Source organism: Megascapheus bottae, chromosome 31 (assembly GCF_031878675.1).
Source record: "Megascapheus bottae isolate mThoBot1 chromosome 31, mThoBot2.hap1, whole genome shotgun sequence".
NCBI classification, from domain to species: Eukaryota; Metazoa; Chordata; class Mammalia; order Rodentia; family Geomyidae; genus Megascapheus; species Megascapheus bottae.
In genome coordinates, this window is record NC_143539.1 from 5,604,213 (window position 1) to 5,631,992 (window position 27,780).

A 27,780-nucleotide genomic window follows, 5' to 3' on the forward strand; every position below is an offset into this window, starting at 1 on the left:
CCCTAAACAGAATTTGACTTTGACTCAGGGCTGCTGAAGTTGTAGGGAGCGGGGAGGCGGCAGCATGAGAACAGGGATAGGCCTGAGTTTGGGAAATGGTTAAGAAACAGGCCAGCAGTGGCTTAGGTGGGCTAGGGCTGAGACTGGGCATGGCTAAAAAGGTATTTGAAGCTGGGTGCTGGTGGCTCATGCTTGTAATTCTGGCTTCTCAGGAGGCTGTGATCTGAGGATTGTGGTTCAAAGCAGCCTGGGTAGGATAGTCCACAAGACTCTTATCTCCAATTAACTACCAAAATAAATACATAAGCCAGGAGTAATGCTGCGGCTTGAGTGATAGAGTGCTAGCCTTGAATAAAAAGCTCAAAGATAGCACCCATGCCTTGAGTTCCAACCCTAAGACCCACATTAAAAAAAACAAATAAATAAAAAGTACCTTTAAGGACTTGGGGGACTGCGTAGTTGGTAGCAGGGCTGACCACACATCTCTTGGTGGGTTTGCCCACCATCCCTACCACCATCCTGCTTTTCAGCTTTTCTGCCCCTGGCCTGGGCTCTGCTGACGGTAAAGTCTAGGAGGTGGGGCCAAGGAAGGTGGAGATTGGGTCCAAGTTCACCTCCTGGCCTAGACATAGACTCGGGGTGGACTGTCTCCCCATCTCCCCCAGGCTAGGGGTATAAGGGCCCTCTCTGAGCTCCCACGTTCCTCAGCCCTAAAGACAGGGCAGCACCTAGGAAGGCCCTGGGTCCCCACGCAGGGCAGTGATGAGTCTGCAGCGGGTTTCACCAGGAGTCCTGGGAAAGCCTGGGGAAGTGAGCCATGGAGAAGGTCCTTGGGGGTGGCCCTGGGGAAGAGGCCAGGGTGGGTGGGGGCTTGAGGGGTAAAGAATCTTGCTCTACTGTCCCTGGTGGGCTGGCTGCTCCCCCCCACACTACTCCCCGGCGGGCCCCCAGGGGACCTCGCTCTAATAATGTATTTGATCGACTCGCCGGCCGCGTACAAGCGATTATTGTCTTGTCGGGAGTCAAACGTATCGATCTGGCGAGAAATATGAGCGGAGAAATGGGGCCCGCGTGTCAGTTACCGGCCCCGCTGGCCCTGGGGAGCCCCCTACGTCTCCTGTAATTACCGCTCAGCCCTGAGCCCAGCCTGGCCTCCCTGCAGGCCCCCTATACCTCGAGTGGCCCCCACGGCTCCCCAGAACCTGTGCCCTACCTGGCTGCCTCAGCCTGGCTCCAGGCCTATTTGGCAGAGAGGCCTCCATCGCCCCCTGCCTGGCCCATCCATTCCCAGCGGTCAGGCCCGGCCCACCTTGAACCCCTCGGTACTTTCTTATATAGGCCCACCCTCCTTCCAGATCCCTCACCTGGTTGGAGGCAGGTCAGTGTGGGAGAGCATAGGGAGAGCATCGCGCCATTGAGCAGGCAGACCTCTCCTTGCTGGCCTGGGGTCACAGCCAACTATGTTCTTGGTATGGGTGATACAAATGGGTTGGAGTAGAGATGGGGCAGTAGCTGGGTTTTGCCTCCCCATAGTGTCCTATGATCCCTCTTTCCAAGCCCTCAAAACATAAATCCTAGATGAAAACAAGAACTTACCTGGGCACACACAGCTTCAGGACAAGAAGCCACTGCCACTGGAGTGCCACTGGGAATGAAAGCCTGGCGTGTGGAAATTCTGTGACCACTCCTCTTATGGTCTGCAGATGTCCTGTAGGAACTGGCCATTGCGAAAAAGACATGGTGTGGAGTGGTGCCATATCTAGGGCTCCACACAACGTGGGGTTCATTTGTGTTTGGCCACCTGGCTGCCCAGGCATGTCTGTAGCACATGGGGGAGAAGGGAGGACCTCAAATATTCTTTTTTTTGCCAGTCCTGGGCCTGAGCACTGTCCTTGGATTTTCTCAAGGCTAGAGCTCTACCACTTGAGCCACAGCACCACTTCTGGATTTTGTTTCTATGTATGTGGTACTGAGGAATCGAACCCAGGTCTTCGTGCATGCTAGGCAAACACTCTACCACTAGGCCACATTCCCCGCCCCTTCACCTCAGAAACTCTTTGCAGGTAGCCACATGTGTCTGTTGGTACCCATGGCCATGCTCAGGCAGGCAGCATGTGTAAATTGTGCTTGTGCCCATGGGTCCACCTGATGGAGCAGAGAGGGTGTCTGTGGGTTAGGTGTTAGGTGTGTCACTGTGTGAAGTGCTGGGGTGCGTGTGAAGAGTGAGTGTGTGTGTGTGTGAACCCACACATCCATGTGCACGGTGGGCTTTGAGGGCCTCTCAGCACGAGGGCCACAGCTTTCAGCAGCCCTGGGGTCCACAATGAGAGGTGTGGAGAGGCGCCAGGCCTCTCTGGCAGCCTTGTGCGGGGCGCTGAGGGGAAGGGGGCAGCAGGCTTGGGCGTGCCTTTGTTTGCGGGCACCGTGCGCAGGCCCGGAGTCCTGCGCCTTTGTGTGACCCTCGCAGGTGTGCGCCGGGGGCGGGGGAGGAAGGGCGGGAGGGGAGGGGCGCCGAGGGGAGGGCCCCGCCCTCCGGCCCATCAGCCGAGCTTTGCCGCCCTCTGGCGGGCGTTGCGGGAAGTGCGGGGCAGGAGGGCTGCGGGGCGCCGGGCCCACTAGCAGCCAGAGGACTCCATGCCCCCAACTCGGGCACTCAGTTCACCCTATGGAGGTTTCTCGTTGTCCTAGGCCAAGGATCCGACCTTTCCCCGTGCTGCCACTGTCCACAGGTGCTATGCCCTTCCAGTGTTGGCTGGGGACACCTTACCTACCTTGCAGACAGGTGCAAGGCTTGGTCCTCTCCATCTGCTCCTGCTTCTTTTGGCTTCGGTCCTTCTTGGCTCTGGGTCTTTGAGAAAAAATTACTTTATTTTTTCCATCTCGCATCCTCTTGTCTTTTCATGTGTAAAGCAAAGCCAGTAACAATGCTTGCCTCTCAACAAGACACCTGTGAAGTGTGAGTTGCCTGGCTAGTGGTGGGAAAGCTATCCCCCAATACATATGAGCCACTGTTTAATTGCTATTGCTACTGTAAGAGCCCGCCTTCTCTTCCAGATCCAGTGCTCTGTTCCAGATGTGTGTGCCCACAGGGTGGCAGGAGAGACAGTCACAATCACTGTTGCAGGCACCTCCTGGTGGAGGTGTGCAGTGGTTGCAGGAGTCACCTCTCCAAGCCTGCTTGTCTTCCATTCCGCTAACCCCCTACTCTAACACCCCTGCCTGATCTGGGGTCTGCTCTGCTGCTGGGGCTGGTCTGTGGGCTGGAGTATTTTTCCTTTTGAAGGGGGAGGATCAAGCTCTGTGGTTTCCTCCCTGAGTGACTTCCGGCAGGGAGGCCTGGCCCCCCTCAGAGAGGGCGGGGAGATGACACAGTTGTTCCCCAGCCCTGACTGGGCTGACAGCATGGTTCACTCCAGCATGGGGGCTCCAGGTAAGGGGCTGGTGCCTGGGCACCTGTGGTGGGGTGTGGACAGGCAACACAGGTGGGTTTGCTCTGCTGGCCACTCCTGCCAGCGCTCCCTGCCCCTTGTGCTCAGCTGCCTCCCTCATCCTTCAGCACTGTGCTTCAGAAACACCCTTTCCCACACTGCCCAGTCTCGCCTCCTTGTCTTTGCTGCCTTTCACAGCAGGCACTAGGAGTTTCTAGCCTATCTCCCCATGTTGTTTCCCTGTTCCAAGGGGTTATGGGCAAGGAGGGAGGGTGGGAGCCAGGTGTTGGCAGGATGTTAGGTGGAGAACTGTGGGCCAGACAACATGGGAGGGGCCAAAGGCTTGGACGATCAAGATGCTGAGCCTGAGTGGCATCAGTCTTCTTTTGAGTATGTGCATTTCTGTGTGTGATGTGCGCTTGTGTATCTGTAGTGTGTGTGTGTGTGTGTGTGTGTGTGTGTGTGTGTGTGTGTGTACAGTCATTCTGCACCCTTGGAGTGTCTATTGTGTGCTTGGATAGAAGCCGGTGAGGGACTGTACTGTGTATGGCGCTGCAGGGATGGCAGCGGCCTCTTGGCTGCCTTCGTTTACCTCAGCTGTCATCTGCTCAGGTAGGTCTTCCCTGACTTTCTCTGTAAACTGGCACTTATCCTATCCCTCTTGGTCCCTTCACCCTGCTCTATTTTTTCCTCAGTCCTGTGGCTTGTACTCAGGACCTGAGGAGCACTGTCTTTGGGCTTTCTCAAGGCTCGAGCTCTACCATTTGAGCCACAGCACCACTTCCAGCTGTTTGCTATGTATGTGATACCAAGGAATTGAACCCAGGTCTTCCATGCATGCTCAGCAAGCACTCTACCGCTAGGCCAAACTCCTGGCCCTATCTATTTTTTCTTGCCACTTATTGCTTTCTTGGATTTCTCTCCCTCCCTCCCTTCCTTCCTTCCTTCCTTCCTTCCTTCCTTTTTTTCCTGGTTCTGAGGCTTAAACTCAGGGACAGGGTGCTGTCCCTAAGCTTCTTTTTGCTCAAGGCTGGTACTCTACCACTTGAGCCACCACTCTACTTTCAGTTTTGGGGGCAGTAGTTTATTGGAGAAAAGAGCTTTATGGATTTTCCTGCCCAGGCTGGTTTTGAACCATAATGCTCAGATCTTAGCCTCTTAAGTAGCTAGGACTACAGGTGTGAGCCATTGATGCCTGGCTGAAATTTCCTTGTGTGTGTTTGTCAGCTTATTCCATGTATCCTCTGCCAGTGCATGTCCATTGACAGTGAACACTTAGGAACCCAGCAAGGTGTCATCACAAGGTGACAGCATTAGCAATCTCAATGAATACCGGGGTTCATGCTTAGCCAAGTCTCAGAACATGCAGGCACTCAGTACTCGGGCATTTCTGCTTTGCTTGTGGCAATACAGGCGTGACTGTGGGGCGGTGTTCTGTGAGTGTGAGTCCTGGCTCGGGCTGCGTTCTTCGTACACACATCCGCGGTGGCAGCTCCCCTGCAGTCCTTCATCAACATGTAGTTTCCGTACAATTCTGTGCGAAGTATGGAAATATATTTGACTGAGAAATGCAACTTCAGGTTTGTCCTTCTGACACCCCAAATTCTATGGAGAAGGGCAGACCTGCCTCCAGTGACCTACAGAGTGCTCAGAGCTGAGGTGAGAGAGCCACAGGGGATTGAGGGCTCCCAGAAGACACCCAGTTCATCTAGTGATGCCAGGAAGGGCTTCCTGGAGGAAGCTGGAATGTGAAGGCAGGGATGAAGGCTCTGCAGGGTGGCATGTGATCGCTCCTCGAAGCAGCTATGAACACATGTGTGCATCTCTGAAACAGCACAGACAGGAGATCAGGGTGTCTGTATACATTTGGTATCCGCTCCTTTGCTGGTTTGCCTGAGGTCAAGTGGGACCTCATGGAAACTGAGGAGGAGGGCAAATCCTTGACTTGGGGTTTCTTACTCAACACCCCTACCTAGGAGGTGTGGTATGGGTTTTCCTTGCCAGGACATGCATCAATAGGTGCTAGAGATGTGAATCGATATGTTATGAGAACACCAATTGACCAACTAAGTGTGACCTTGGGCAGATCACTTTCCACGCCGGGTCTCAGGCTCCACTGGAATTAACCGTCTTAGGAGTCTTCCCTGGTCATGCGTGTGCATGCGTGTGTGAGTCTGTGTGAGTGTGTAAGCACAGGTGTGTGTGCACACATCTGGGGTATGTTTGCATCCCTGCCCGTGGCATCCCTTTGAGCGTGTAACTTCTTCAGCTGCAGACGGGTACACATTTCTTCCTGGGCCATGCACGTGCCCGTGTTGTGTGTGCTGGCTATGGTGAGGCACCTGTCATCAGTACAGCCAGGGCCACCTCTCGCATCATGTCTGCTGCTCACATTTCCTTCCTTCGCTCCTGATCACTAAGAAATGCTCACTCCCGTGAGGCTGCGGGAGTAGCTGGGGAGGTTGAGGGGGGGTGAGGTGCTGTTTTGGGGGAGGTTAGGGGCTGAGCCAGCTGGGCCCACAGAGCTTCCCGGCAGCGCCAGCCCAGCCCAAAGGGGCTCCCAGGTCTTGATGGAGGCAGGCTGTGGAGGCAGAGGACCCAGGGGACAGGCCAAGTGGGGCCAGAAGGGGTGAGGGGCAGTCCTTGGTCCCTCTATATTTAGCCCCATTTTCGGTAAGTGCTAACGAGAAGCTGGCCTGAGTCTGCTAAAACTGGCTGGGGGAAACGCAGAGGAGAAGTGAAAGTCCAGGGAGGGAGGGCCACAGGGGTGTTGCGGGGAGGGGGAGAGTCAGAATCTCAGACCTGGGGCATTTGGGGCAAAGGTGGTGAGCTCAGGCCTGGGCAGCCCAGGGTAGGTCTGGCCGGAGGACGGTGAGACACAGGGGTGAGGCAGCCTGAAGGGGCTTGGTCTGTTTGTATTTCCAGTTCCCTTAAAAAGTTAGATATGTTGCTCAGGTTGGCTTTAAGGCATCCTCAGATCTTAGCCTCAAGTGTCTAGGGTTACAAGAATGAGCCCTCAGCACCCCGCTCAAACCACTTTTTGTCTACTCTTGCCATCATAGCAAAGGAACCCTTACCATGACAGTTTAAAGCAGCGTTGTTTGGTGGAGGGTGAGGTGTCACACAGCCACAGAGATAAGGACTTGTTTTGGGTGAGGCGTCGGCCCTGGTCAATGGGGGAGGATCTCTCATTCCAAGGTGGCTGTGGTGGTGTGGTGTGCACGTGTAATTCCAGTTCTGGGGTACCGTGTACACTTGTGGCCTCAGGGCAATCTGGGCACACGTGGGAGATTCTTTCTGAAAAACAACTTTAAAAAGCAAATTAGAAGCCAAGCGCTGGTATTTCATACCTGTCATCCTAGCTACTCAGGAGGCTGAGACCTAAGGATCATGGTTCCTAGCCAACCTGGACGGGAGAGTCCATGAGACACCTATCTCCAATGAACCACCCCCAAATCAGAAGTGGAGCTGTGGCTCAAAGTGGTAGAATGCTAGCCTTGAGCACAAGAGCTCAGGGACAGTGCCCAGGCCCTGAGTTCAAGCCCCACAGCTGACAAAAAACAAACAAACAGAAAAACAGAGATAGCTGAATGTGTGGCTCAGGCAGTAGAGCACTTGCCTAGTAAGTAAAGGAAGGCCTTGAGTTCAAAACCCGATAATGGCTATCATAAAGAAATATAAATGTAAATATACATAAATAAAAATAAAAGGTCATAAATAAGTATTACATATGTGCATACGCATGTAGATATGTATACATATAAATGAATGAGACACACAGTGGAGCCATGTTCAGTGATGGCTCTACTGGGGCTGCAAGGAGCCCTTAGGGGTGAGTGGTGGGAAGAGGCCCACTGCCCTGGGTGGGTCAGGGCAGGGTGGGCATTCAAAAGCTGGGGAGCCCAGAGAAGCAAAGCCACTGGTCACCTAGTGGTCCAGGAAAGACTTGTTTGGTTTTGAGCTCTGTATGTTGGAATGGAAATGGTATGTCTGACGTTGTTTATAGTGACTTTCAGCCTTCCAGATCAGCAGTGTGTACAGAGCAGGACTTTGTTCTTTTTGTTGTTGTTGTCGGTCATGGGGCTTGAACTCAGAGCCTGGGTGCTACCCTTTAGCTTCTTTTGCTCTACCACTTGAACCACAGAGCCACTTTTGGTTTTTTTAAAGTAATTTATTTGACGTAAGAGTCTCATAGGGTTTTCTGCCCAGGCTGGCTTCAATCTGAGATCCTCAAATCTCAGCCTTCTGAGCTGGCTAGCATGACAGGTATGAGCCACCAGCATCCGGCTAGGACTCTTCTTTTTTCATTATTGTAGTGTGTTTGTTATTTTTTCATTATTATAGTGGGTTCTGTTGAATGGACATACATTTGTTTACCCACTCACCTGTTGGTGAGTCTTCGGGTGGGGCCATTATAGAAAGGTTGAGACAAGCCAGAGCCAGTAGCTCATGTCTGTAATCCTAGCTACTCAGAAGGCTAAGACCTGAGGATCTCGGTTCAAAGCCAGCCTGGGCACAAAAGTCAATGACACTCTAATTTCCAATTAACCAGCAGAAAACCAGAAGTGGTGCTGTGGCTCAGAGTGCTGGCCTTGAGCTGAAGAGTTCAGGGACAATACCTAGGCTCAGAGTTCAGAAAGAAAGAAAGAAAGAAAGAAAGAAAGAAAGAAAGAAAGAAAGAAAGAAAGAAAGATTGAAACAACATGAAACAACACCTGGGTGGCAGGGCGCATGTGTTAAGTGGTTGCCTGGGGATAAGTGTGTTGTTTGGTCACAGAGAGGGAGTGTCTTATCCACTTTCCTGAGCAGTGCTTATCTCGATTTACACTTGTACCAGCAATATGTGATCTGGCTTTTAAATTAGCATGAATAGGGTAGTTCAAGTTTGTTTCTTAAATCAGTAATGGGGTTTGAACTCAGAGCTTTGTGCTTGCTAGGCATACTTTACTACTTGAGGTATGCCTCTAACCCTATCAAGTAATGTTTGTGCCACTAAATTTTATTTTTTCATTGTCTAGTTTTTCCCCATCCTTCATTTTATCTGGGTTGGTTTGTTCATATTTATTTTTGTCAATACCCAGGTTTGAACTCAGGGCCTCAGGCTTACTTGGCTTGCTTGTTCATTATCATTTGAACCAAACCTCCAGCAAGACTTTTTGCTGGCTATTTTGGAAATGAAAGTCTCATGAAATTTTCTGTCCTGGCTAAATTCATATCTCCATCCTCCAGATTTCAGCCTCCTAAGTAGCTAGGATTATAGGAATGTAATACTGGTGCTTGGCTTATTTATTTTTATTTTTATTTATTTTTTATTTTTATTATATTTTTGCCAGTCCTGGGCTTGAGCTCAGGGCCTGAGCACTGTTCTTGGACTTTCTCAAGGTTAGAGCTCTACCACTTGAGCCTCAGCACCATTTCCGGCTTTTTTTCTATGTATGTGGTACCGAGGAATCGAACCCGGGTCTTCGTGCATGCTAGGCAAACACTTTAACCACTAGGCCAAACTCCCAGCCTTATTTTTATTTATTTATTTATTTATTTATTTATTTATTTTTTTGCCAGTCTTGGGCTTGAGCTCAGGGCCTGAGCACTGTCCTTGGACTTTCTCAAGGCTAGAGCTCTACCACTTGAGCCTCAGCACCACTTCCAGCTTTTTTCTATGTATGTGGTACCGAGGAATCGAACCCGGGTCTTCATGCATGCTAGGCAAGCACTTTAACCACTAGGCCAAACTCCCAGGCCTATTTTTATTTTTTTGTATTAGGGTTTGAACCCAGGGCCACACACTTGCTTTGCTTGCTTACTGACTGGTACTCTACCACTTGAGCCATCCCAGCCGTACCTCATCGCCTTTAAATAACTTAAGTGCCCAGCACAATGAAATTGGACAGCTCCTTTGGTAGAGGTAGGGTCACAGTTTGGGGTTAAATTGGGCCTCAAGGTCAAATGAAAGACTTGAGCCATTAGGACACACATTGGGACTGAGATTTGCGCTGGGGTCCAGGACCAGAAAGCGTGGATATCAGTATCAACATGGGTTAAGTATTAACATGGGTTAAGGACTGTTGGAGATGAGGTGTGGAAATCAGGATGGAGGCCCTTGGACCAGACTGGTACAGATTATAAGCAGGGGTCTCAAAGACCTGGGTGCAGTAGTGGCATCTTTGCTGTCTTGCCATGTTTTTGGGGGGTGGTGACAGCCCCTTCTTGGAGTGTGTTTATTCTCCTGTGTGAACTAGGCCGGTGCCGACAGAATGTTTATTCTATTGATTGTTAGGTGGCTGTCACTGCTGTCCGGTTTTGGGGAGTTAGGGAATGGGCTGTACTTGAAGGATGGATTTGAGGGTACCAGGAGAGCACAAGGCCCAGGATTAGCCTGGAGACTATAGTCTTGGTTGGAAGCAGAGGGTGTGGCTGTGAGGTCTGCGCCCTGCACACAGGAGGAAGGCTGGTGGAATAAGACGGGCATGGGAAAGTGCTGGGGCCCAGGGCGGTTGAATCACACCAACATCTGACAGCTCTTTCCTTTGGGGACACTGCAGCCCCATTACATCTCCCAGGTCCCACTCAGAGTGGAAAACATGTCTCACCCGAAACCTGCCCCAGGGTAGGATGGGAGCCCAGGCCCCACCGGGGTAGGGGAAGAGGCCAGAGGTCACATTTGTTCCTCAGCCCCCTCAGAACCCCCTCCCACCCTGCCTCACAGCCTTATGCTGTGTCCCACCCACGAGCTACTTTTTGGAGTGCTGAGACATTAAATGAGTTCTTGCCGTGCTAGGGCAGAGGAACCAAATGTATTTCACTTCAGAGATGGCTAGGATGTGTGCATGTGAGTAGCGGGTGGGGGGTGGGCAGTGGGGGGGCAGTTGGACAAGGCTTAGGGGTATTGGCTGAAGAACTCAAGAACTCTTTTGGCTTCCTTTTCTCCTCTCCATTTCTCTCTCTCTCCCTCTCTCCCCCTCTCTCTTCTTCCCCCCCCCCCCCTCTCTGCCAGTCCTGGCTTGAACTCAGGGCCTGAGCACTGTCCTTGGGCTTTCTCAAGGCTAGAACTCTACCACTTGAGCCTCAGCACCACTTCCGGCTTTTTCTATGTATGTGGTACTGAGGAATCGAACCTGGGTCTTTGAGCATGCTAGGCAAGCACTCTACCACTAGGCCAAACTCCCAGCCCCATTCTCATCCTTCTCTCTTCCCAGAAATAAGAATGTCTAAGCCCCTGGAGGCCGAGAAGCAAGGTCTGGACTCCCCGTCAGAGCACACAGGTGAGTGGGAAGGGTAGGGGAGTGGGCACGTGAGAAGGTGGTGGGGAGGGATGCCAGCATGACCTGTGACTCCTTCTCTTTGTAGACACCGAAAGAAATGGACCAGACACTAACCATCAGGTCAGCAAGACGGATGAGCAGGGAACATGGAGAGGAGGAGGACTCAGAGCCTCTATGCAGCATGGTGCGGGAGTGGAGGGGTGGTATCTAAAGCTATTTCATCATGTTACTCCCATCTCCCTGCCCCAACTTTCTCTTTGCAGAACCCCCAGAATAAGGCCTCCCCATTCTCTGTATCTCCAATTGGTCCCAGCGCCAAGGTAAGTGCACCTGTGGAAATACTGGGGGAGGAATGTATGGGGGGAGGGAGCTAGGCCTAACCTAGCGCCTGTAAAGGCATCCAGTGACACCCAAGGATCCCCGCCCCAGGCCTATGAATCACCCCAGCTCCTTCCCCTTCCCTGGGGGGGTGGGGGCGGTCAGGGAAATCCCCCCCAGAGCCCCAGGGTGCTGAACAACAGGAAGCCAGGGCCCCACCCCCATCCAGACTTCCCTGACCACCCCTGCCCTCCAACACATACCCTCAGGGGGCCAGCAGCACAGGTGGGGGAGAGAGGCCCAGTGAGGACAGCTGTGAGGGTGCAGGAGAGGGTGATGGAGAGCTGCTTGGACTAGCTGGGTAGCTCGAAGTCCAAATCAGGCGAGGCCTTGTGCTGGGGTCTGCACCCTTCATCCTGGTGCAGGGGGTGGGGCTCCAGAGCCCTGAGGAGACCACCAGAGGAGATTTGAGCAAAATCCTTGACCCTGACCAGAGGTGGCTGAGGAATAGGGAGGGAGGCTGAGAACTGCTCCCCTCCCAGCCACAGCTTTGCTCTGTGACCATGGGAAAGTCACTTCCCCTCTCTGGCCTTCTTAGTTTCCACTTCTCTAATACTGGTGAGGGCTGGAGGGCAGTCAGACTGGGGGGTCTGTGAGGTTCCTTCCCATCTTCCGTGCCCCTCTGCTTCTGGGGGAGGGCAGAGTGCTTTGTGAGCAGCTTCTGTACTGAGCACTTTGATCAGTACCCAAAAGGAAAAAGTGTTTGGCTTCTGACCTGCTGATCTCATGCCTGAGACCTGGGACCCTGAATTACTCCCACCTTCCCTCCTGAGCTGAATCAGATCTTTGCTAGTGGGACAGAGGGAACAAAAGGGTTTTCCCTCTCCTTCCCAGACCTGGCTTACTTCAAAGCTCAGCCTGTTTCTCTGGTCCCAGCCTTTGCCTGTCAATCTCTCTCCATCTGTCCTGGACCGGTTTCTCTCCCACTGCCATGATTCATGTGCCCCTAGCATCATCTTGGACGTACAGCCATGTACGATTATTTATATAATAATTTTGCTAAGTGGCTCAATTAAAAAAGACTTTATTATGAAAAAATGTGAAGCTGATACAAAAATAGACAGGATATAATGAAAATAAACCTTCCAGGAACTCATCTGTCAGCTTCAACAATTATCAACTCATAAACTGCCTCTTTTTTTGAACAGCTTGAATAAATGGTTTTTAAGTGGAAATTTGATGAATGGAAAAACAAAATCATAGGCCATGGAAATAAATACAATGTTTATTACAATTTACCCCAGAGTCTTCTGTGTGCTGAAGGGTCTAAGGCTTGTTCTCCATTGGCTGGGAGGAAATTTTGCCAATACTGGAGAGATATTTAAGACATCTTCATAACATGCAGACTTTTTTTTTCTATTTGACAGTTATTAGGGTTTCGGTTCAGGGCCTTGCACTTACTAGGTGGGTGCTTTACCACTTATGCTGAATTCCAGCCCTTCTCACTTCAGTTATTTTTCAGATAGGATCTTGTACTTTTGTGTGGTTCTGGCCTTGTTGAATCTTTTTTTTTTTTTTTTCCAGTCCTGGGGCTTAAAGCTAGGGCCTGGGCACTGTACTTGAGCTTTTTTTGTTCAAGGCTAGTGCTCTACCACTTGAGCCACAGCACCACTTTCTGGCTTTTCCTGTGTATGAGATACTGAGGAATCAAACACAGGGCTTCATGTATGCTAGGCAAGCAATCTACCACTAAGCCACACTCCCAACCCATGGTCTTGAATCTTTTTGTTTTTGGCGGGGTTGGGAGGGGGGGGGTCAGTTGTGGGGCTTGAACTTTGGGTCTGGGCACTGTCCCTAAACTCTTCAGCTCAAGGCTACTGCTCTACCACTTTGAGCCACAGCACCACTTCTGGTTCTCTGGTGGTTAATTAGAGATAAGAGTCTCACAGACTTGTGTGCCTGGGCTGGCTTTGAACTGTGATCCTCAGATCTCAGCCCCCTCAGTAGCTAGGATTACAGATGTGAGCCACTAGAGCCCAGCTGGCCTTGGATCTTGAGCCTTGACTTTCTACCCACCATAGAGTTGGGATATCACCACATCCCAGCCGGCCACACAGAGACTTTCTTAAATCACCAAAAAGAATTTTAAAAACTAATGAAATGAGAATAGTATTCTCTCTATGGTGCGCGTTTTTCATATATTTTTATTGTAATTAATAGAAGGGTTATATTATATTCACCAAATAGAAGGTGCATTACTTCACAAACATTGATACCCTTTCTCATGTCTTAGTATATATACACATTTTTTAAACTGGAATTTAAACTTAGGGTCTTGCATTTCCTAGGCAGATACTTTACTATTTGAGCTATATACTCACAACCCTTTTTTTTTGGCTTTAGTTGCTTTTTGGATACAATCTCACATTTATGCCTGGGAATGGCCTTGGACCATGATTCTCTTTTATGACTTCTGAGTAGCTGGGTTTACAGGCATATATCACCATGCCCAGCTTATTTGTTAGAATGAGGATTTAAATAACTTTTTGCTTCGTATGGCCTCTCTAAATCTATCACCCAAGTAGTTGGGGATTATAGACATGAGCCACGAGGCTATCAACATTATGGGGACTTGAACTCTGGGCCTAGGCGCTGTCCCTGAGCTCTTCAGCTCAAGGCTACCACCCTTCCCTGTGAGCCATAGCTCTGCTTCCAGTGTTCTGGTTAATTGGAGATAAGAAGTCGCATGGATTTTAGTGCCCAGGCTGGCTTTGAACTGTGTTCCTCCGATCTCAACCTCCTGAGTAGCTAGGATTACAGGCATGAACCACTGGGCCCGGCTTGGACTTTTTTTTAACTCTTCACATTAAAATATGACACAAACTGAATATATCTCTTGGGGAAAGTTATCAGGTCAAGAAACAGAATGTGCCAGGTGCCAGTGACTCATGCCCATAATCATAGCTTCTTAGTAAGAATTGTGGTTCAAAGACAGCCTGGGTAGGAAAGTCTGTGAGACTCTGTATCTCCAATAAACTACTCAGAAAAAGCCGGAAGTGGTGCTATGGGCTCAAGTGGTAGAATGCCTAGCCTTAAGCAAAAGCAGCTCAGAGACGGCCCCCAGGCCCAGAGTTCAAGCCCCAGGACCAGTAGGGAAAAAGAAAAAGAAGCAGAATGTGGGCCAGGAGTTTGGCCTAGTGGTAGAGTGCTTGCCTAGCATGCATGAAGCCCTGGGTTCGATACCTCAGTGCCAAATATACAGAAAAAGCTGGAAGTGGCACTGTGGCTCAAATGGTAGAGTGCTGGCCTTGAGAAAGCTCAAGGATAGTGCCCAGATCCTGAGTTCAAGCCCGAGGATCGAGGGGAAAAAAAAGCAGCTGAATATGACTGGCCTTCTGGGGGCCCTTAATTCCCCTGCTAGAGAAAAATCATTCTTTGGGGGGGGACCCTCATGGGGCTTGAACTCTGGCCTAGGCACTGTCCCTGATCTCTTCAGTTCAAGGCTACCACCCTACCCTTGAGCCACAGCCCCACTTTCCATTTTCCAATGATTAATTGGAGAGGCGAGGCTCTTGGCTTTGTATTGCCCAGGCTGGCTTTGAACCTTGATCCTCAGATCTCAGCTTCCTGGGTAGGAAAATCATTCAGACTTTTTTTTTTGCCAGTCCTGGAGCTTGAACTCAGAGCCTGGGCACTGTCCCTGAGCTTCTTTTGCTCAAGGTTAACACTCTACCACTTGAGCCACAGCACCACTTCCAGCTTTTTCTGTGTATGTGGTACTGAGGAATGGGACCCAGGGCTTCATGCATACTAGGCGAGCACTCTACCACTAAACCTCATTCCCAGTCCTCCCCTGACTTCTGATAGTGTCATTTCATGCTAGGCTCCTCATTCCTTAAGGCCTCTGATACTTGTGTCCATAACTTGGAACTTACTGTTTATAATTTCGCCATTCTTGAGCCTCCATCTGTCTCCATCTTTTTTTTTCCAAATCCCCTTATCCTCACTGCCGCACTAATGTTTCGTGTCACCTTAGACAAGTGGTTTTCCCTCTTTGGGCAAAGGATTTTTCCAGAATGGCATTGGTACACTGGGTTGAAGGTTGATCCCTGTTCTGGTCCTTCAGATGTGTGATCCATCATGTGCTCCGGGCCCCTCCCCTTCCTCCCGTGTCTATTTCCTAGCATCCTTTCAGCCATGGCCACTGCATCTGGCTTGAAGGAAAGGAGGAAGGCAAGGATGACTTGATGCTGGTCTGGTTTCTGTGCATGATGTAAGATACAGATATCAGAGAGACAGTCAGGGGCTCATGGACCTCCAGGACTGGGGGCTGGAACTCTACAGCCCATGGACCACCACTAGCTTGTCTCTAGCCCAGGATCTGCACACTGCTTTGCTCTCCCTTACCAGTGTTTCTGTTTCAACTTCTGAAATGAGTGGCCATGGGGGCAGAATAAAAGCTGAGCAGGCCTTCCCTTCTCATGGAAGGCTGTCACAACCCACCCTATCCACTTGCACCCATGCCACCCATTTGCACCAGTGCTTGTCTCCATAACTATTTGATTTTGTGGCCCAAGTTCCAACTAGTTATTATTTTTTAATAGTTGAAAACACTACCTTTTAACAAAATGACATTCCATTAGAAAAAGCCATGTACCTCTGGCTGAGGGGTGTGAGCGCCAGAACCCCTTCTTTTGCCCATCCAGACTCCCAGTGGCCCCATTTCCCAGTCTATGGATGGAGCAAGTGACTCTGAGGAAAACAAAAATGCTTCCCCAAAATTGATCTCTCCTTGGAGGGACTCTAAGTGTGGATGACTGGTGGGGAAACTGAGGCTAGAGGACTGGTTGGAGGCTTGAGTCATGGCCTCACTTCCATCCTCCAGCTGGCTCCCCCTGCACCAGCCCAAGGTTGCCACTGCCACACACATGCCCTCTCTTTGATTCACAGGTGGGCATTCTCTCTGGCCTCCACTTAACATTCTGGGGTCCCGGACCCTGCCTCTCTCCCCCCCAGATCAAGGCTGAAGACCCCAGTGGTGACTCAGCCCAAGCAGCACCCCCACCCCCTCAGCCGGCTCAGCCACATCTGCCCCAGGCCCAGCTCATGCTGACGGGCAGTCAGTTAGCTGGGGTAAGTAGTCTGGGGAAGGATGGGGGCGGGGCACACACCACCCACCAGTCCCTCCAAGACTGGACCTGCCTCCCTGCCCCCATGTACTCCTCTCGTCCCCCAAAGACTTGTCCTCTTGTCCGCTTGGCTTTGGCTCTAACTTCTCTCTGCCTTCTCTGCGCCTGCCCTCTCTGGCCGTTTTCCCGCTCGCCTGCCCACAGCTCACGGCGCTGATGCCAGCTCAGCAGCAGCTACTCCTGCAACAGGCTCAGGCCCAGCTGCTGGCCGCCGCTGTGCAGCAGTCCAGCGCCGCCGCCGCCGCCAATGCTGCCGCCGCCGCTGCTGCATCCTCCACCTCCTCTTCCTCCTCCTCTGCCTCTGCTTCCTCGGCCACCTCACAGCCCCCCACCTCCTCTGGGGGAGGTGACCTACCACCACCACAGCCTGCCAGCCAGCCCCCGGGGACCCCGCAGCTCACCTTGTCCCAACCCATCCAGCTCACAGCACAGGTAAGAGTGGCCCCTGGGAGCCACACTCTGCACGGACACAGAGTGGGAGTGCTGGACGAACTGACCTCCAGCCACAAGCCGGAAGTTCAAAGTCAGGGATTTCCCCTCCCCCTCCTTCTCCTTTGCTCTCCTTTCTTATTAGGCTTTAAATTCAGATCCTATGCTTGATAGTCAGTTGCTTTACCATTCAGCCTTGCCTCCAGCCGTCTTTCTGATTAATTTGAAGATGGGGGTCTCACTTCCTGCCCAGGTGCATGCCTGGACTACAGTTCTATTTTTTTGTTTCCTACTATGGCTGGAATGAGAGGTGTATCACCATTCCACCGTTAGGAAGAGGTCTCTCACACACTTTTTTTGTCCAGGCTGGCCTAGACTGTGATCTTCCCAATTACAGCCCCTAAGTAGCTAGGATTAGAGGCATGAGCCCGTGGCACCCAGCTTCCTTAGCTCCTTTTCCTTTCCTCAGATTTCTCTTTCTTGTAAGGATACCAGTCATTGTGTCAGTACCTACTTTGTCACTTCATTTCAACCTTATTACACCTGCAAAGACCCTACTTTCAAGTAAGGTCATATTTATGGGTCCCTGGTGTGAAGTCTTCAAACCGTCTTTTGAGGGGGACCAGTTCAACTCAACAAGGCCAATAATCTCCAATGTAGATAATCAGTGGTTTCAGTATAGGAGCCCGGATGGACTCCTGACCTGACAGACACTCTCCATCGCTAACTCATTTTCTGGTCTCCGAAATCATTTAAGTCTGTGATTGTATTTTAAGATGGTGAAAGTCCCAAGAAATCCCACAGTGAAGGAACGTACCAACTTCCCTTCGCCAAGTATTATCATGCTACAGAACCAAGTCGCAGGCCCCCGAGGTTGTTCCCTCCTGAGCTCACCCTTCCAGACAGCCTGCCATACCATTACCCATGTTCCCACCTGGGACTTTCCTGAGAACGGAGATGAGCCATGCCTGCTTAGAATGGCCTGCCACTGCGCTGCCTGGCTCTCCAGAGACACTCTGAAATCCCACCACTCTTCTCCACAATGACACTTCCAAACACAGCCTTGTTAGATAGCCTCTGGCCCTGTGCCAGTGTGACCTCTGAACCCACAAATCTTCACCTCAGCCAGGCTCCCAGTGGCAAGGTGACATGCTTCGGTCATAGTGAGCCATAGTATCATGACTGGCCTGTGAGCCCAGAGCTCTAACCACATAGCTGTGGTGGCTGCTGTAGCTGTCACGCAGCATGGCTCCTAGCCCCTCCCATCTGGGCCACCAGAGGCGCCAGCAGGAGCAGATGTTTAGTTTGCTGTGGGAGTACACACACACACACACACACACACACACACACACACACACACACACACACACGGACGGACAGACGCACACAGCTTTTTCCTGGGCAATACTAGGAGTTGTAGGCTCTTCTCCTATTCTACCTACAATAGTTCCCTTCGTCAGCTGACAGCTTGTCTTCATCACAAGGCTCAATTCTAGAGTCCCTTCCAGGAAGATTCTAGGAAGTCCAGGAGGAATTCCTGTGTGGTATTCCTTTCCTCCTACTGTGCCTGAAAGGGACAGGGAGAACAAATCTGGGAGGGAGGAGGAGAGGCCAGCAGCCTGAAGGCCTGGCCAGGCCATATCACCCCCTGAGCAACTTCTTATGTTTATGAACCCCAGGATCCTCTGGGCCTACCTGTCCCCCTCAACAGAAGAGCCCTCTGCCACCTGCTGTCTAGCCAGGACCTGATTGCCAGACTGTCCCTGAAACTCTCTGCCAGTCCTCTCCTCTCTTCCCATCCCTAGGCCTTCGGCTCTTATCTCTCCCTGTGATCCTCAGCAAGTTTGCTTCAGGGATTTCTTTCTCAGTGGCTGAGCTGCCCTGTGGCTCTGTTTCCCCTACAGCAATTTGTTCTGTGTCTCCCATGTGCTTGGTGCCACACAGGGCTGGGCCCTGTTGCCTACCACTGTAGACCTCTTGGCTTGAACCTCTCTCCTCAGCCTTCCTCTCCTCCTCTTCTAGTTCCCTCGCCTGCTCAGCTCCCTTCCTGCTCCATCTCGCAAACATTCCCTGGCCTCTTGGCAGGAAGCTTGGAACCTGCGTGTGAGTCACAGCTGTGATTGCCCTCCCAGGCCGGGCTTCCCAGCTTAGAGTAAACCAGATACAGCAGTGACCACTCAGAAATGCTTCACTTGAAATGCACCAACAAGGCCTCAATAGGCTGGGAATGGTGTTTCATGCCAGGCATCCCAACTACATGGCATGTATAGGTAGGAAAACTGAGATCAGATGCCAACTCCTGGGGCAAAAGGGTGAGACTATCTAACACAAAACTAAAGCAAAATGGGGTAGGGCCATGGCTCAAGTGGTAGAGTGCTTGTCTAGCAAGTATGAAGCCCAGAGTTCAAATCCTGGTACCACTAAAAGAAAAAAAGAATAAAGGCCATGTGCTTGTGGCTCATAATGCAGAACAGCAGTAGGAGACCCTAATTCTAAAATAAACAGCTAAGAGCCCAGGCGAGCCTGGCACTGGTGACTCATGCCTGTGATCCTAGCTATACAAGACCCTAAACCACTCAGAAACCTTTATCATTTCATACCAAGTATGAAGGGGAAAAGTTCATCCATAATTTCTAGTTAAAGACAGTTTAGCAAGATTTCTTCTTGCACTTTCTGTGCTTGTACCAATAGAGGGACAGTTACAATTCAGTTGGATAATTTGTCTACCATCAGCATGCTGCCTTTTACTTTGGGGTTGGGACTCATATGGATGTTTGCTGCCTAATCAAGTGATGATGGGCTGCTGGTTTTCAATCACAGAAAGGGAAAATATCTCTCCAGGGAAATATTTCAGAATGTCTAGGGTGTAGGGGTTGGTACCAATGGAAAACTTGGTATTACATGTTAAAACATCCTTTTGTGTTTAGAAACTGGAAAGAAATAATTCCTAGTTTTCTAATAGGACAGAAAATGAAGCTAAGCAAAAAATTCTTAGGCTGCTAGGGCCTAGTGAATAAAGGTTTCAGAGACACCCCCTGGAACAAGTAATATTGCTATGTGACTGCCCAGAGGAGTTGACTATGTCTACTTGTGAGTGTTAAGTCAGTGCCCAGGAGCTTCCCACAAAGGCAGCCTGAGCCCCTCAGCCCTCGTGACCTGTGCCTGGGGAAGGTCAGCACCCCTAAGGGAGAGGCTGGGCCTGGGGCTTGAAGAAGGCCCAGTCGTGCCAGACCTGGCTATAGCCAGTGCATGCGCGGAGCCTTGGAGCCTTGGGGCTGGTGGCCCTGCCCACTGGGTCCTGGGCTGGGGTCTGCAGTTGCATGTCTGTCAGGCAGTTTTAGCATACGGGAGCAAGTCGTGAAAGGCATAATCCAAAATTCAGGTTTTCTCCCCATGGAATGGTTCCCAGATGGCCAGGACTTCCTGTGCTCCATAGAGCAGGCCAACCTTGGAAACGGGGCCCACAGTGACACACTCTCCCCTTTAGAGTCCTCTAGTACAGTGACTAACCACATAGTGCAATTATTCATTTGACCTGCACTTAGTAAGCCCTTTCTGTATGCTTGGTGTCATTCAGGGCCAACTGTGAACAAGGTAGTGGTGGCCACCCCTGAGGACCCTGTGTCCTTGGCAGAAGGGAGGGACAGACAGTAAACAAATACACAAGCCAGCAAAAAAGACAGTTTCAGAGTAAGTGTGATGTAGAAAACGAAACAGGCAGTGTCGGAAAGGGAGGAGCCCCATGTAATGGGTGGTTAGGAAAGGTTTCACTAAGAAGCCTGGCCTTTGAGAGCAGAGGGTCGAATGAGTCAGTCATGAAAGCAGCCGGGGGAAGAGCATTTCAGGAAGAGGGAACAGCAAGTGCAAAGGTACTGAGGTGAAAACCAGCTTGGCTTGTTCAAGGTACAGAGGGACATGTACAGCTGGAGCAGCTTAGGGAGGCATGTGGTGAGGGAGAGGCCTTGAGGAGTTGGAAAAGTGTACCAAGGTTGATGGGAGGTGTTGGGATTTGACTGTGATTTTTACAGTACTGGGGTTGGAACCCAGGGCTTTGAGTCCACTCAGTAAGGGCTCTGCAACTGAGCCCACTCCAGCCCTGTGGGGGGGGGGGTTAAACTGGGGAATGGCACAACCTGATTGGCCCTTTAGGAAGCGCCTCTGGTGACTGCGGGGAGGCTGGGCCACAGGGGCTGGGAAGAATGAAGAGGCCAATCGGAAGCTCTTGCAAGCTTTGGCCACTGCATTATGTAAACTGACCAGGTCAATGATGACTCGTAGAATTTTGTCTTCTCCAAAGTGGCGATAAGGGAGTTTCCTGAGTTGGAAAAGATGGCCATGTAGTCAGAGTGCAGGGGCCTGGGGAGACTGGCATTCTGGAAAGCTGGGATAGGGAACTAAAACTTCCTTTTGGCCATGGTGGGGTTCGAAGAGTCTCTTTATTATCCAAGTGAAGGAATCAGGTGGGCAGGTTAATGTCCCAGGATGAAGCTGAGCAGAGCCTGAGAGGGACACCCTCAGGAGCTCGAGATGAAGCGGACGACACCAGGGGACAGTGTCATCAGGGCTCTGAGGTTTTATTTTGCTGTCTGAAGCTAGGCAGGGTGGTGGACACCTATAATCCTAGCTGCCCTGGAGACAGAGAGAGGAGGAGAGCAAGTTTGGGGCTAACCTGGACAATGTTAATGAGACTTTTGTCTCAAAAACAAAGATACAGCCGGGTGCTAGTTGCTCACGCCTGTCATCCTAGCTACTCAGGAGGCTGAGATCTGAGGATCACAGTTCAAAGCCAGTCCAGGTAAGAAAGTCCATGAGACTTTTATCTCCAATTAATCACCAGAAAACCAGAAGTGGCGTTATGGCTCAAGTGGTGGAGCGCGCTAGCCTTGAACTAAAGAGCTCAAGGATAGTGCCCAGGCCCAGAGTTCAAGCCCCATGACTGACAAAAACAAGACAAAACCCAAAGATACAAACAAAAGGGCTGGGGGTATGGTTTAAGTGGTAAAGCACACAATCAAGGCCCTGGGTTTAGTCCTCAGAACTACAAAGTGTTCTTCGAATGATTGTATTCAGGCCTCAGCAAAAATGAATAATTCAACATTTTCATCCCCATTTCATAGACCAGAAAACTGCAGTCAGAAATAAAAGACTGCAGGTGGGGGGGACTGGGAGTCTGGCCTAGTGGTAGAGAGCTCACCTAACATGCATGAAGACCTGATTTGATTCCTTGGTAGCACATACATAGAAAAAGCCAGAAGTAGTACTGTGGCTCAAGTGGTAGAGCTCTAGCCTTGAGAAAGCCCAAGGACAGTGCTCAGGCCCTGAGTTCGAGCCCTGGGACTGGCAAAGGAAGGAACAAGGAAGGAAGGAAGGAAGGGAGGGAGGGAGGGAGGGAGGGGACCAGGCGCTGGTGGTACATGCCTGTAATCCTAATTACTCATGAGGCTAAGATCTGAGGATTCCAGGTCAAAGCCAGTTGAGGTAGGAAAGCCCTTGAGACTCTTATCTCCAGTTAACCATCAAAAAACTGGAAGTGGAGTTGTGGCTCAAAGTGGTAGAGCCTTGACCTCTTAAGAGGTCAGGGACAGTGCCCAGGCCCTGGGTTCAAGCCCTACTACTGACAAGAAAGAAAGAAAGAAAGAAAGAAAGGGAAAGGAAAGGAAGGACTGGGTAGTGACAACTCCAAAGCCCAAGTCTTCCAAAACAGCTTTATCACTGTCTTGGATGGTTAGGAAGATTGAGGCCTAAGGGAGGGAGAAAATGTCTTAGTGTGGAGTGTCTAAAACTAGTCATCATTTATCAGAGATGGCAAACAAGTGTGGGCTCACCTGCCGGCACAGCCATCCCCAAGGCAGGGGTGAGGCTCTGTGTGGCTGGGCCCCTCGGTCTTGGGCACTGGAGTGAGGCGCTGCACCTGGGCTGCTTTGCAGCTGGTGGCTCCCAGGCTGGGGCCTCCTCAAGTTCATTGTCGTAGCTTTCTCTGGTCCCTCCCCCTACCGAAGGTAGAATCAAGTCCAGATAGCCCAGTGATGGATTGCCACCCCTGCCCTGTTCACCCATGTCACCTGTCTTTCTGTCCCATTGGTGATCAAAGTTCTGGCTTCAGTAAAGCATAGCTGGTCTGCTCTGCTGGTACGTCCCGTTCATTCATGGAAACCTTAGTGATCCCTTGTTAGGGAGTTTGTATTGGCAGTGACCAAATATATTGGCAGAATACAGGACTGGTCCCTTTCCCTCTCAGCTTCAGTGGTATGTGCTAGTTCTCTGTACTAGTTTTCCTTACAGAGTAAGGACAAGGATGTTAAATCCACACAATAGGCTGACCAGGAGCCCCTCCTGGACATTTGTCCCTTTTTACTATAATTTCTCCACAAACTGTAACATAACACACCCCCAAGTGGCTTCAGAGAGTCTTGCAGCCTCTAAATTCTGAAGAAATGGGGCCCCCTACTGGCTATTCCCAATTCTGATCCCACCTTTTACCCAGAAAATCTGTGTGTCCCATTCCTTTTGTCAGCAAATACTTGGTATATATTGCCATGCTGAGGTTCTTTTCTGGGTGGGATCTTGTTTATTCACATCTGCAGCTGACACTCAGCTCTTGGGAAGATAGATAATTGCCATGTGGGAAAGGAAAGGATGGATGTCATAGAAAGTGACAGAGGAAAAGGAAGACCCTTGTCATAGTAGTTGGCCAGAGGAGTACTCTTGGAGGCCAGATATTTGCCTTGGATGAGGAAGAGGGACCAGCCATATGTACATGAAGGAGGAAGAACAGGGCTAGGAATCTTTCCTGGGTTCACTGACAGGATCGCTGTGGCTGGATTAGAATTAGAGTTGAGACAGGCATGAAGTGGAAGAAGAAAGCATAGGCCTGAAAGAAAGCAAGGCTGTAGCAATGAGCTAGACTATACAACAAATGTGATTAAATTATCTATCTATCCATCTGTCCATCCATCTATCTGTGGTACTGGTGAATGAACTCAGAGTCTTGAAAGCACTCTCCCACTTGAGCCACTCATCCTAATACTTTTAGTTTATTTTTCAAATAGAGTCTCTTGCTTTTGCCAGAGCTGGCCTTGGATCCTGTTCCTCCTCTCTTGATTTATTTTTTTATTACCTTGCATTAGTGATGTAGAGTGGGGATTTCATTGCCTCCCTCTTATCTCTTGAAAAACTGAGATTACAAGACTTATTTGTGTATGCGTGTGTGTGCATACTAGAGTTTGAACTCCCAAACGCATGCACTTAGCTATTTTGCTCAGGATTCTATAGACCACCCAAGAAAGCTTTGAGGATAGAATTCGTACCTTGCATAGGAAAAAGGAGACCTCAGTTTTTCTTATCCTCTGACCGAAAATATAGTATTTCCCTCCATTGTCAATATAGACTGGCCACAGTTGATAACAAGATCTTTGCCACTAACAGAATACACAGAGGTTTTCATATTCCACTCTAGTCATTGTGTTTGCAAAATATTGTTTTCATTCCTCACTGCTTTGAAATTACAGTCATCATCATAGCTATTGCTGGCTCTTGTTAGAAAGAAGCTGATGGATAACTGTCACAATTGGAAATATACTTGTATCTCAATATAATTCATTGCATTTGAAATTCTATGTATTTTATTTTTATTTTTTAAATTATTTGAGAATGGGTCTTGCTGTATTACACAGATTGGTCTCAAACTTAATAGGTTCAAGTGACTCTCCTGCCTCAGTCTTCTGAGTGCCGGGACTACAGATTTGTGCCACTATGCTCAGCTTGCTGGGGTGTGTGTGTGTGTGTGTGTGTGTGTGTGTGTGTGTGTGTGTAATTCTGAGAAGGGGAGAGGGTGTTAGGCTATGTCAGATATCAAAAAAAATTAGAGTGCAAGCTCAGAACTGATCCCTCTGTACGCATGCTCAAGGAGTTGTCCAGGGCAGGTAGGCCCATTGCTTGGGCCAGACCAGTGATGGCAAAGAGAGAGGAGGGAGCTGGCAGGAAGAGGGAGGTAGAGATAGACTGGTTGGTGGGGAAGGAAGGGATCGAGGCTGACCACTGCTTCAGTCCAAGTCGCTTGAGCTCTGGTTAGATGTTCTCCATTGGAACCTCTTACTATGAGACTCTCTGCAACCTGGGATGCACTTTCCCCATCCTCTGTTGTTTCTTTTCCTGTTGATTCAGAATGAAAACCACAGACACTTGTCTTTCACAGACACTTGTCTTTCAGGCTTCTGGGGAGAATGAGTTGTTTTCACTGAGAGTCATGCTAGGGAGAAATCTGAGTTAACAGGGGTATGTGTGTGTGTGTGTGTGTGTGTGTGTGTGTGTGTGTGTGTTCATATTGGTGATTGAACCCAGGGTCTCATTCATGCACTGTATAACATCTGAGCCATCTTTCCTTTATGGATGGCCACCATTCCTGTGTCTGTTCCCATCATTCTCCCCACCTCTCTCCCCCCACTCACCTACCCACCCCCATCTGTAGTTAACTCTTTGTCCAGATTTGTCCTTTTAACCAGGCCATCAACCATCAAGGATTAGAGCCCACCTGACCTCATTTTAACTTGATCAACTACAAAGACCTACTTTCCAAATGAATTCACTCTGAGGTCCTGAGGCTAGAATTCCAACATACCTTCTTTTTTCAAATCACAACACTACCAGAGAATTTCCTGAAGTGGTCGTACCAATTTACACACCCACTATTTGCTGGAGTCGTTTAAAGCTAATTTTAGCTGTCATATCATTTGCCTTGGGAGCATTTTAAAGAAAAGAGAAGGAAACACTGGGTCTGGTTTACATTTTAAAACAAGTCTATTTGTTCTGTGTGAACGTAAGACAAGACAAATATTTCATCAGGAAGGAAAAGGCAAACAGAACAAATCCTCTTGGGGTCATCTGGGTGGGACTTCTCTGGGTGCCCTCAGCCCAGGGCAATGTTCAGAACCCTATAGAGCCTGGCTTACTGCCCAGTGCCTAGTCGCCTGGTCTCTGAGTTCAGCCCTATGAGCTCAAGTGATACAGGGGAGGTAACCCGTCTAGGACTCAAGACTGTCTGTCCATCTACTCCTTTCAGGACATACAGCAGCTCCTCCAGCTTCAGCAGCTGGTACTTGTGCCAGGCCACCACCTCCAGCCACCTGCTCAGTTCCTGCTGCCACAGGCCCAGCAGAGTCAGCCAGGTAAGACCATCGTGATGGGCCTTCCTGTGCCTCTATTCCCTTCCCCTTTCCTGCTCAGCCTGTATATTCTTTTTTTTTTTTTTTTTTTGGTTCTCCAGGCCTGCTACCGACGCCAAATCTATTCCAGCTACCTCAGCAAACCCAGGGAGCTCTTCTGACCTCCCAGCCCCGGGCTGGGCTTCCCACACAGGTGAGACTACCCATGGAGTATGCCAGGCCAGCTAGCAGCAGGGTCTGCTTGAGGACCAAGTTAAAGGGGTGGTATGTGTGGGGGAGGGACGATCTCTCCATTAGCCCACCCACTGACATAGAAGATAAGGGCAATTGGCCCATCTGTGTCAGCGATTTGCTGTGGGAGCTCAGGTCACCATGCTTGCTCCCTGAGCTTCCCAGAAACTCTGTGGCAGAGGTTTTCTGGAGGAGAGGAGGATGAAACTGTTTGTGGCTGAAAAGGTAGAGTGTAGAGAGTTCTAGGCAATGGAGGGGCTGACATGGGGTAGCACAGTGAAACCTTGCCCAGGACTGTGAGTGTGAAGGAAACAGGGAGTCTGCAGAAAGAGGCTGAAACCAAAGAGGGATCAGAAACAGGTGAACTTCCTGGCTGTCTTCTGTCTGGCACCCTATCTACCTGCCTGCCCCACTATACCGACCCCCACATGCTGCCCAACCTGCAGCCCCCTAAATGCTTGGAGCCACCACCCCACCCGGAGGAGCCCAGTGATCTGGAGGAACTGGAGCAGTTTGCCCGCACCTTCAAGCAACGCCGCATCAAGCTGGGCTTCACACAGGTGTGCGGCTGGGCGGTGGTCAGCATGAGGGGCGTGGTCTGCTGGCAGAAGACCCCTCCCTGACTTTTCTTCCCCATCCCCTACCAGGGTGATGTGGGCCTGGCTATGGGCAAGCTCTATGGCAACGACTTCAGCCAGACAACCATTTCCCGCTTTGAAGCCCTCAACCTGAGCTTCAAGAACATGTGCAAACTCAAGCCCCTCCTAGAGAAGTGGCTCAATGATGCAGGTGGGCCTGGACTGGGGCAGGGGAGGGGCGGGGGAGGGGCGGAGAGCTGGGAGGCAGCTTGGGGAGGAGTCCTCTCACATCCACACCTCTTCCTGGGCACAGAGACGATGTCTGTGGACTCCAGCCTGCCCAGCCCCAATCAGCTGAGCAGCCCTAGCATGGGTTTCGACGGGCTGCCCGGCCGGAGACGCAAGAAGAGAACCAGCATTGAGACTAATGTCCGCTTCGCCTTAGAGAAGAGTTTCCTAGCGGTGAGACCCCATCCTCCCACCCCAGGTATCCCCGGGGAAAGTCGGGAGGAAGGGACCCTGCTAACAAGCCCTGTGCCCCCCCCCCCCCCCCCCGCAGAACCAGAAGCCTACCTCAGAGGAGATCCTGCTGATTGCAGAGCAGCTGCACATGGAGAAGGAAGTGATTCGCGTCTGGTTCTGCAACCGGCGTCAGAAGGAGAAACGCATCAACCCCTGCAGTGCGGCCCCCATGCTGCCCAGCCCGGGGAAGCCCACCAGCTACAGCCCCCATCTGGTACTGGGCCCCAGGGGAGGGGTGCGGAGCAGGGAGCACAGGCCCAGTGGGCAGACAAACCTGCTTGGTTGTCCAGAATCTAGAACACAAGCCAGCAGAGGAGGTGTTTGGGGTGGACTTGGGAATGGAGCCCAACCACTTAAGGACACACAGTTTCCAGAGGGAATTGCTCGGGTGGGAGGGGGGAGAGGCAGGGAATGTTGTTTTGTACTGGTCTGAGACAGAATTTCCCTACGTAGATAAAGTTAGCCTTGAATTTACTATATGACCCAATCTGGCCTTGAACTCTTATCCTTCTACCTCAGCCCCCAAATACTGGGACTATAGCTATATACCACCATACTCAATTTAAACTATGGGCTTACATAAGGGATATAAGCACCCATAGATACAGAGTAACCTAAGCTGACAGAAGGGTCGGTCACAGCCCCACAGAGATGAATTCATA

At 50.6% G+C, this 27,780-nt stretch overlaps 1 protein-coding gene across 5 annotated transcripts in view; it reads left to right on the plus strand.

Moving 5' to 3' along the window:
- Positions 1–3,363: 3,363 nt before the first annotated feature.
- The window catches only part of Pou2f2 (POU class 2 homeobox 2), a 29,781-nt gene continuing 5,364 nt past the window's right edge, over positions 3,364–27,780 (plus strand). For 2 of the 5 annotated variants that reach the window (XM_090322844.1, XM_090322845.1), the window contains exons 1-12: positions 3,396–3,430; positions 10,625–10,690; positions 10,776–10,810; positions 10,954–11,010; positions 16,025–16,141; positions 16,342–16,629; positions 25,685–25,790; positions 25,889–25,980; positions 26,465–26,578; positions 26,666–26,807; positions 26,910–27,058; positions 27,156–27,332. In XM_090322844.1, coding sequence (XP_090178970.1) covers positions 3,403–3,430; positions 10,625–10,690; positions 10,776–10,810; positions 10,954–11,010; positions 16,025–16,141; positions 16,342–16,629; positions 25,685–25,790; positions 25,889–25,980; positions 26,465–26,578; positions 26,666–26,807; positions 26,910–27,058; positions 27,156–27,332 — 1,371 coding nt within the window. In that variant the 5' untranslated portion in view covers positions 3,396–3,402. Of the gene's footprint in view, positions 3,431–10,624; positions 10,691–10,775; positions 10,811–10,953; positions 11,011–16,024; positions 16,142–16,341; positions 16,630–25,684; positions 25,791–25,888; positions 25,981–26,464; positions 26,579–26,665; positions 26,808–26,909; positions 27,059–27,155; positions 27,333–27,780 lie in introns of all 5 variants that reach the window. The other 3 variants (XM_090322842.1, XM_090322843.1, XM_090322841.1) reach the window with 2 other exon arrangements.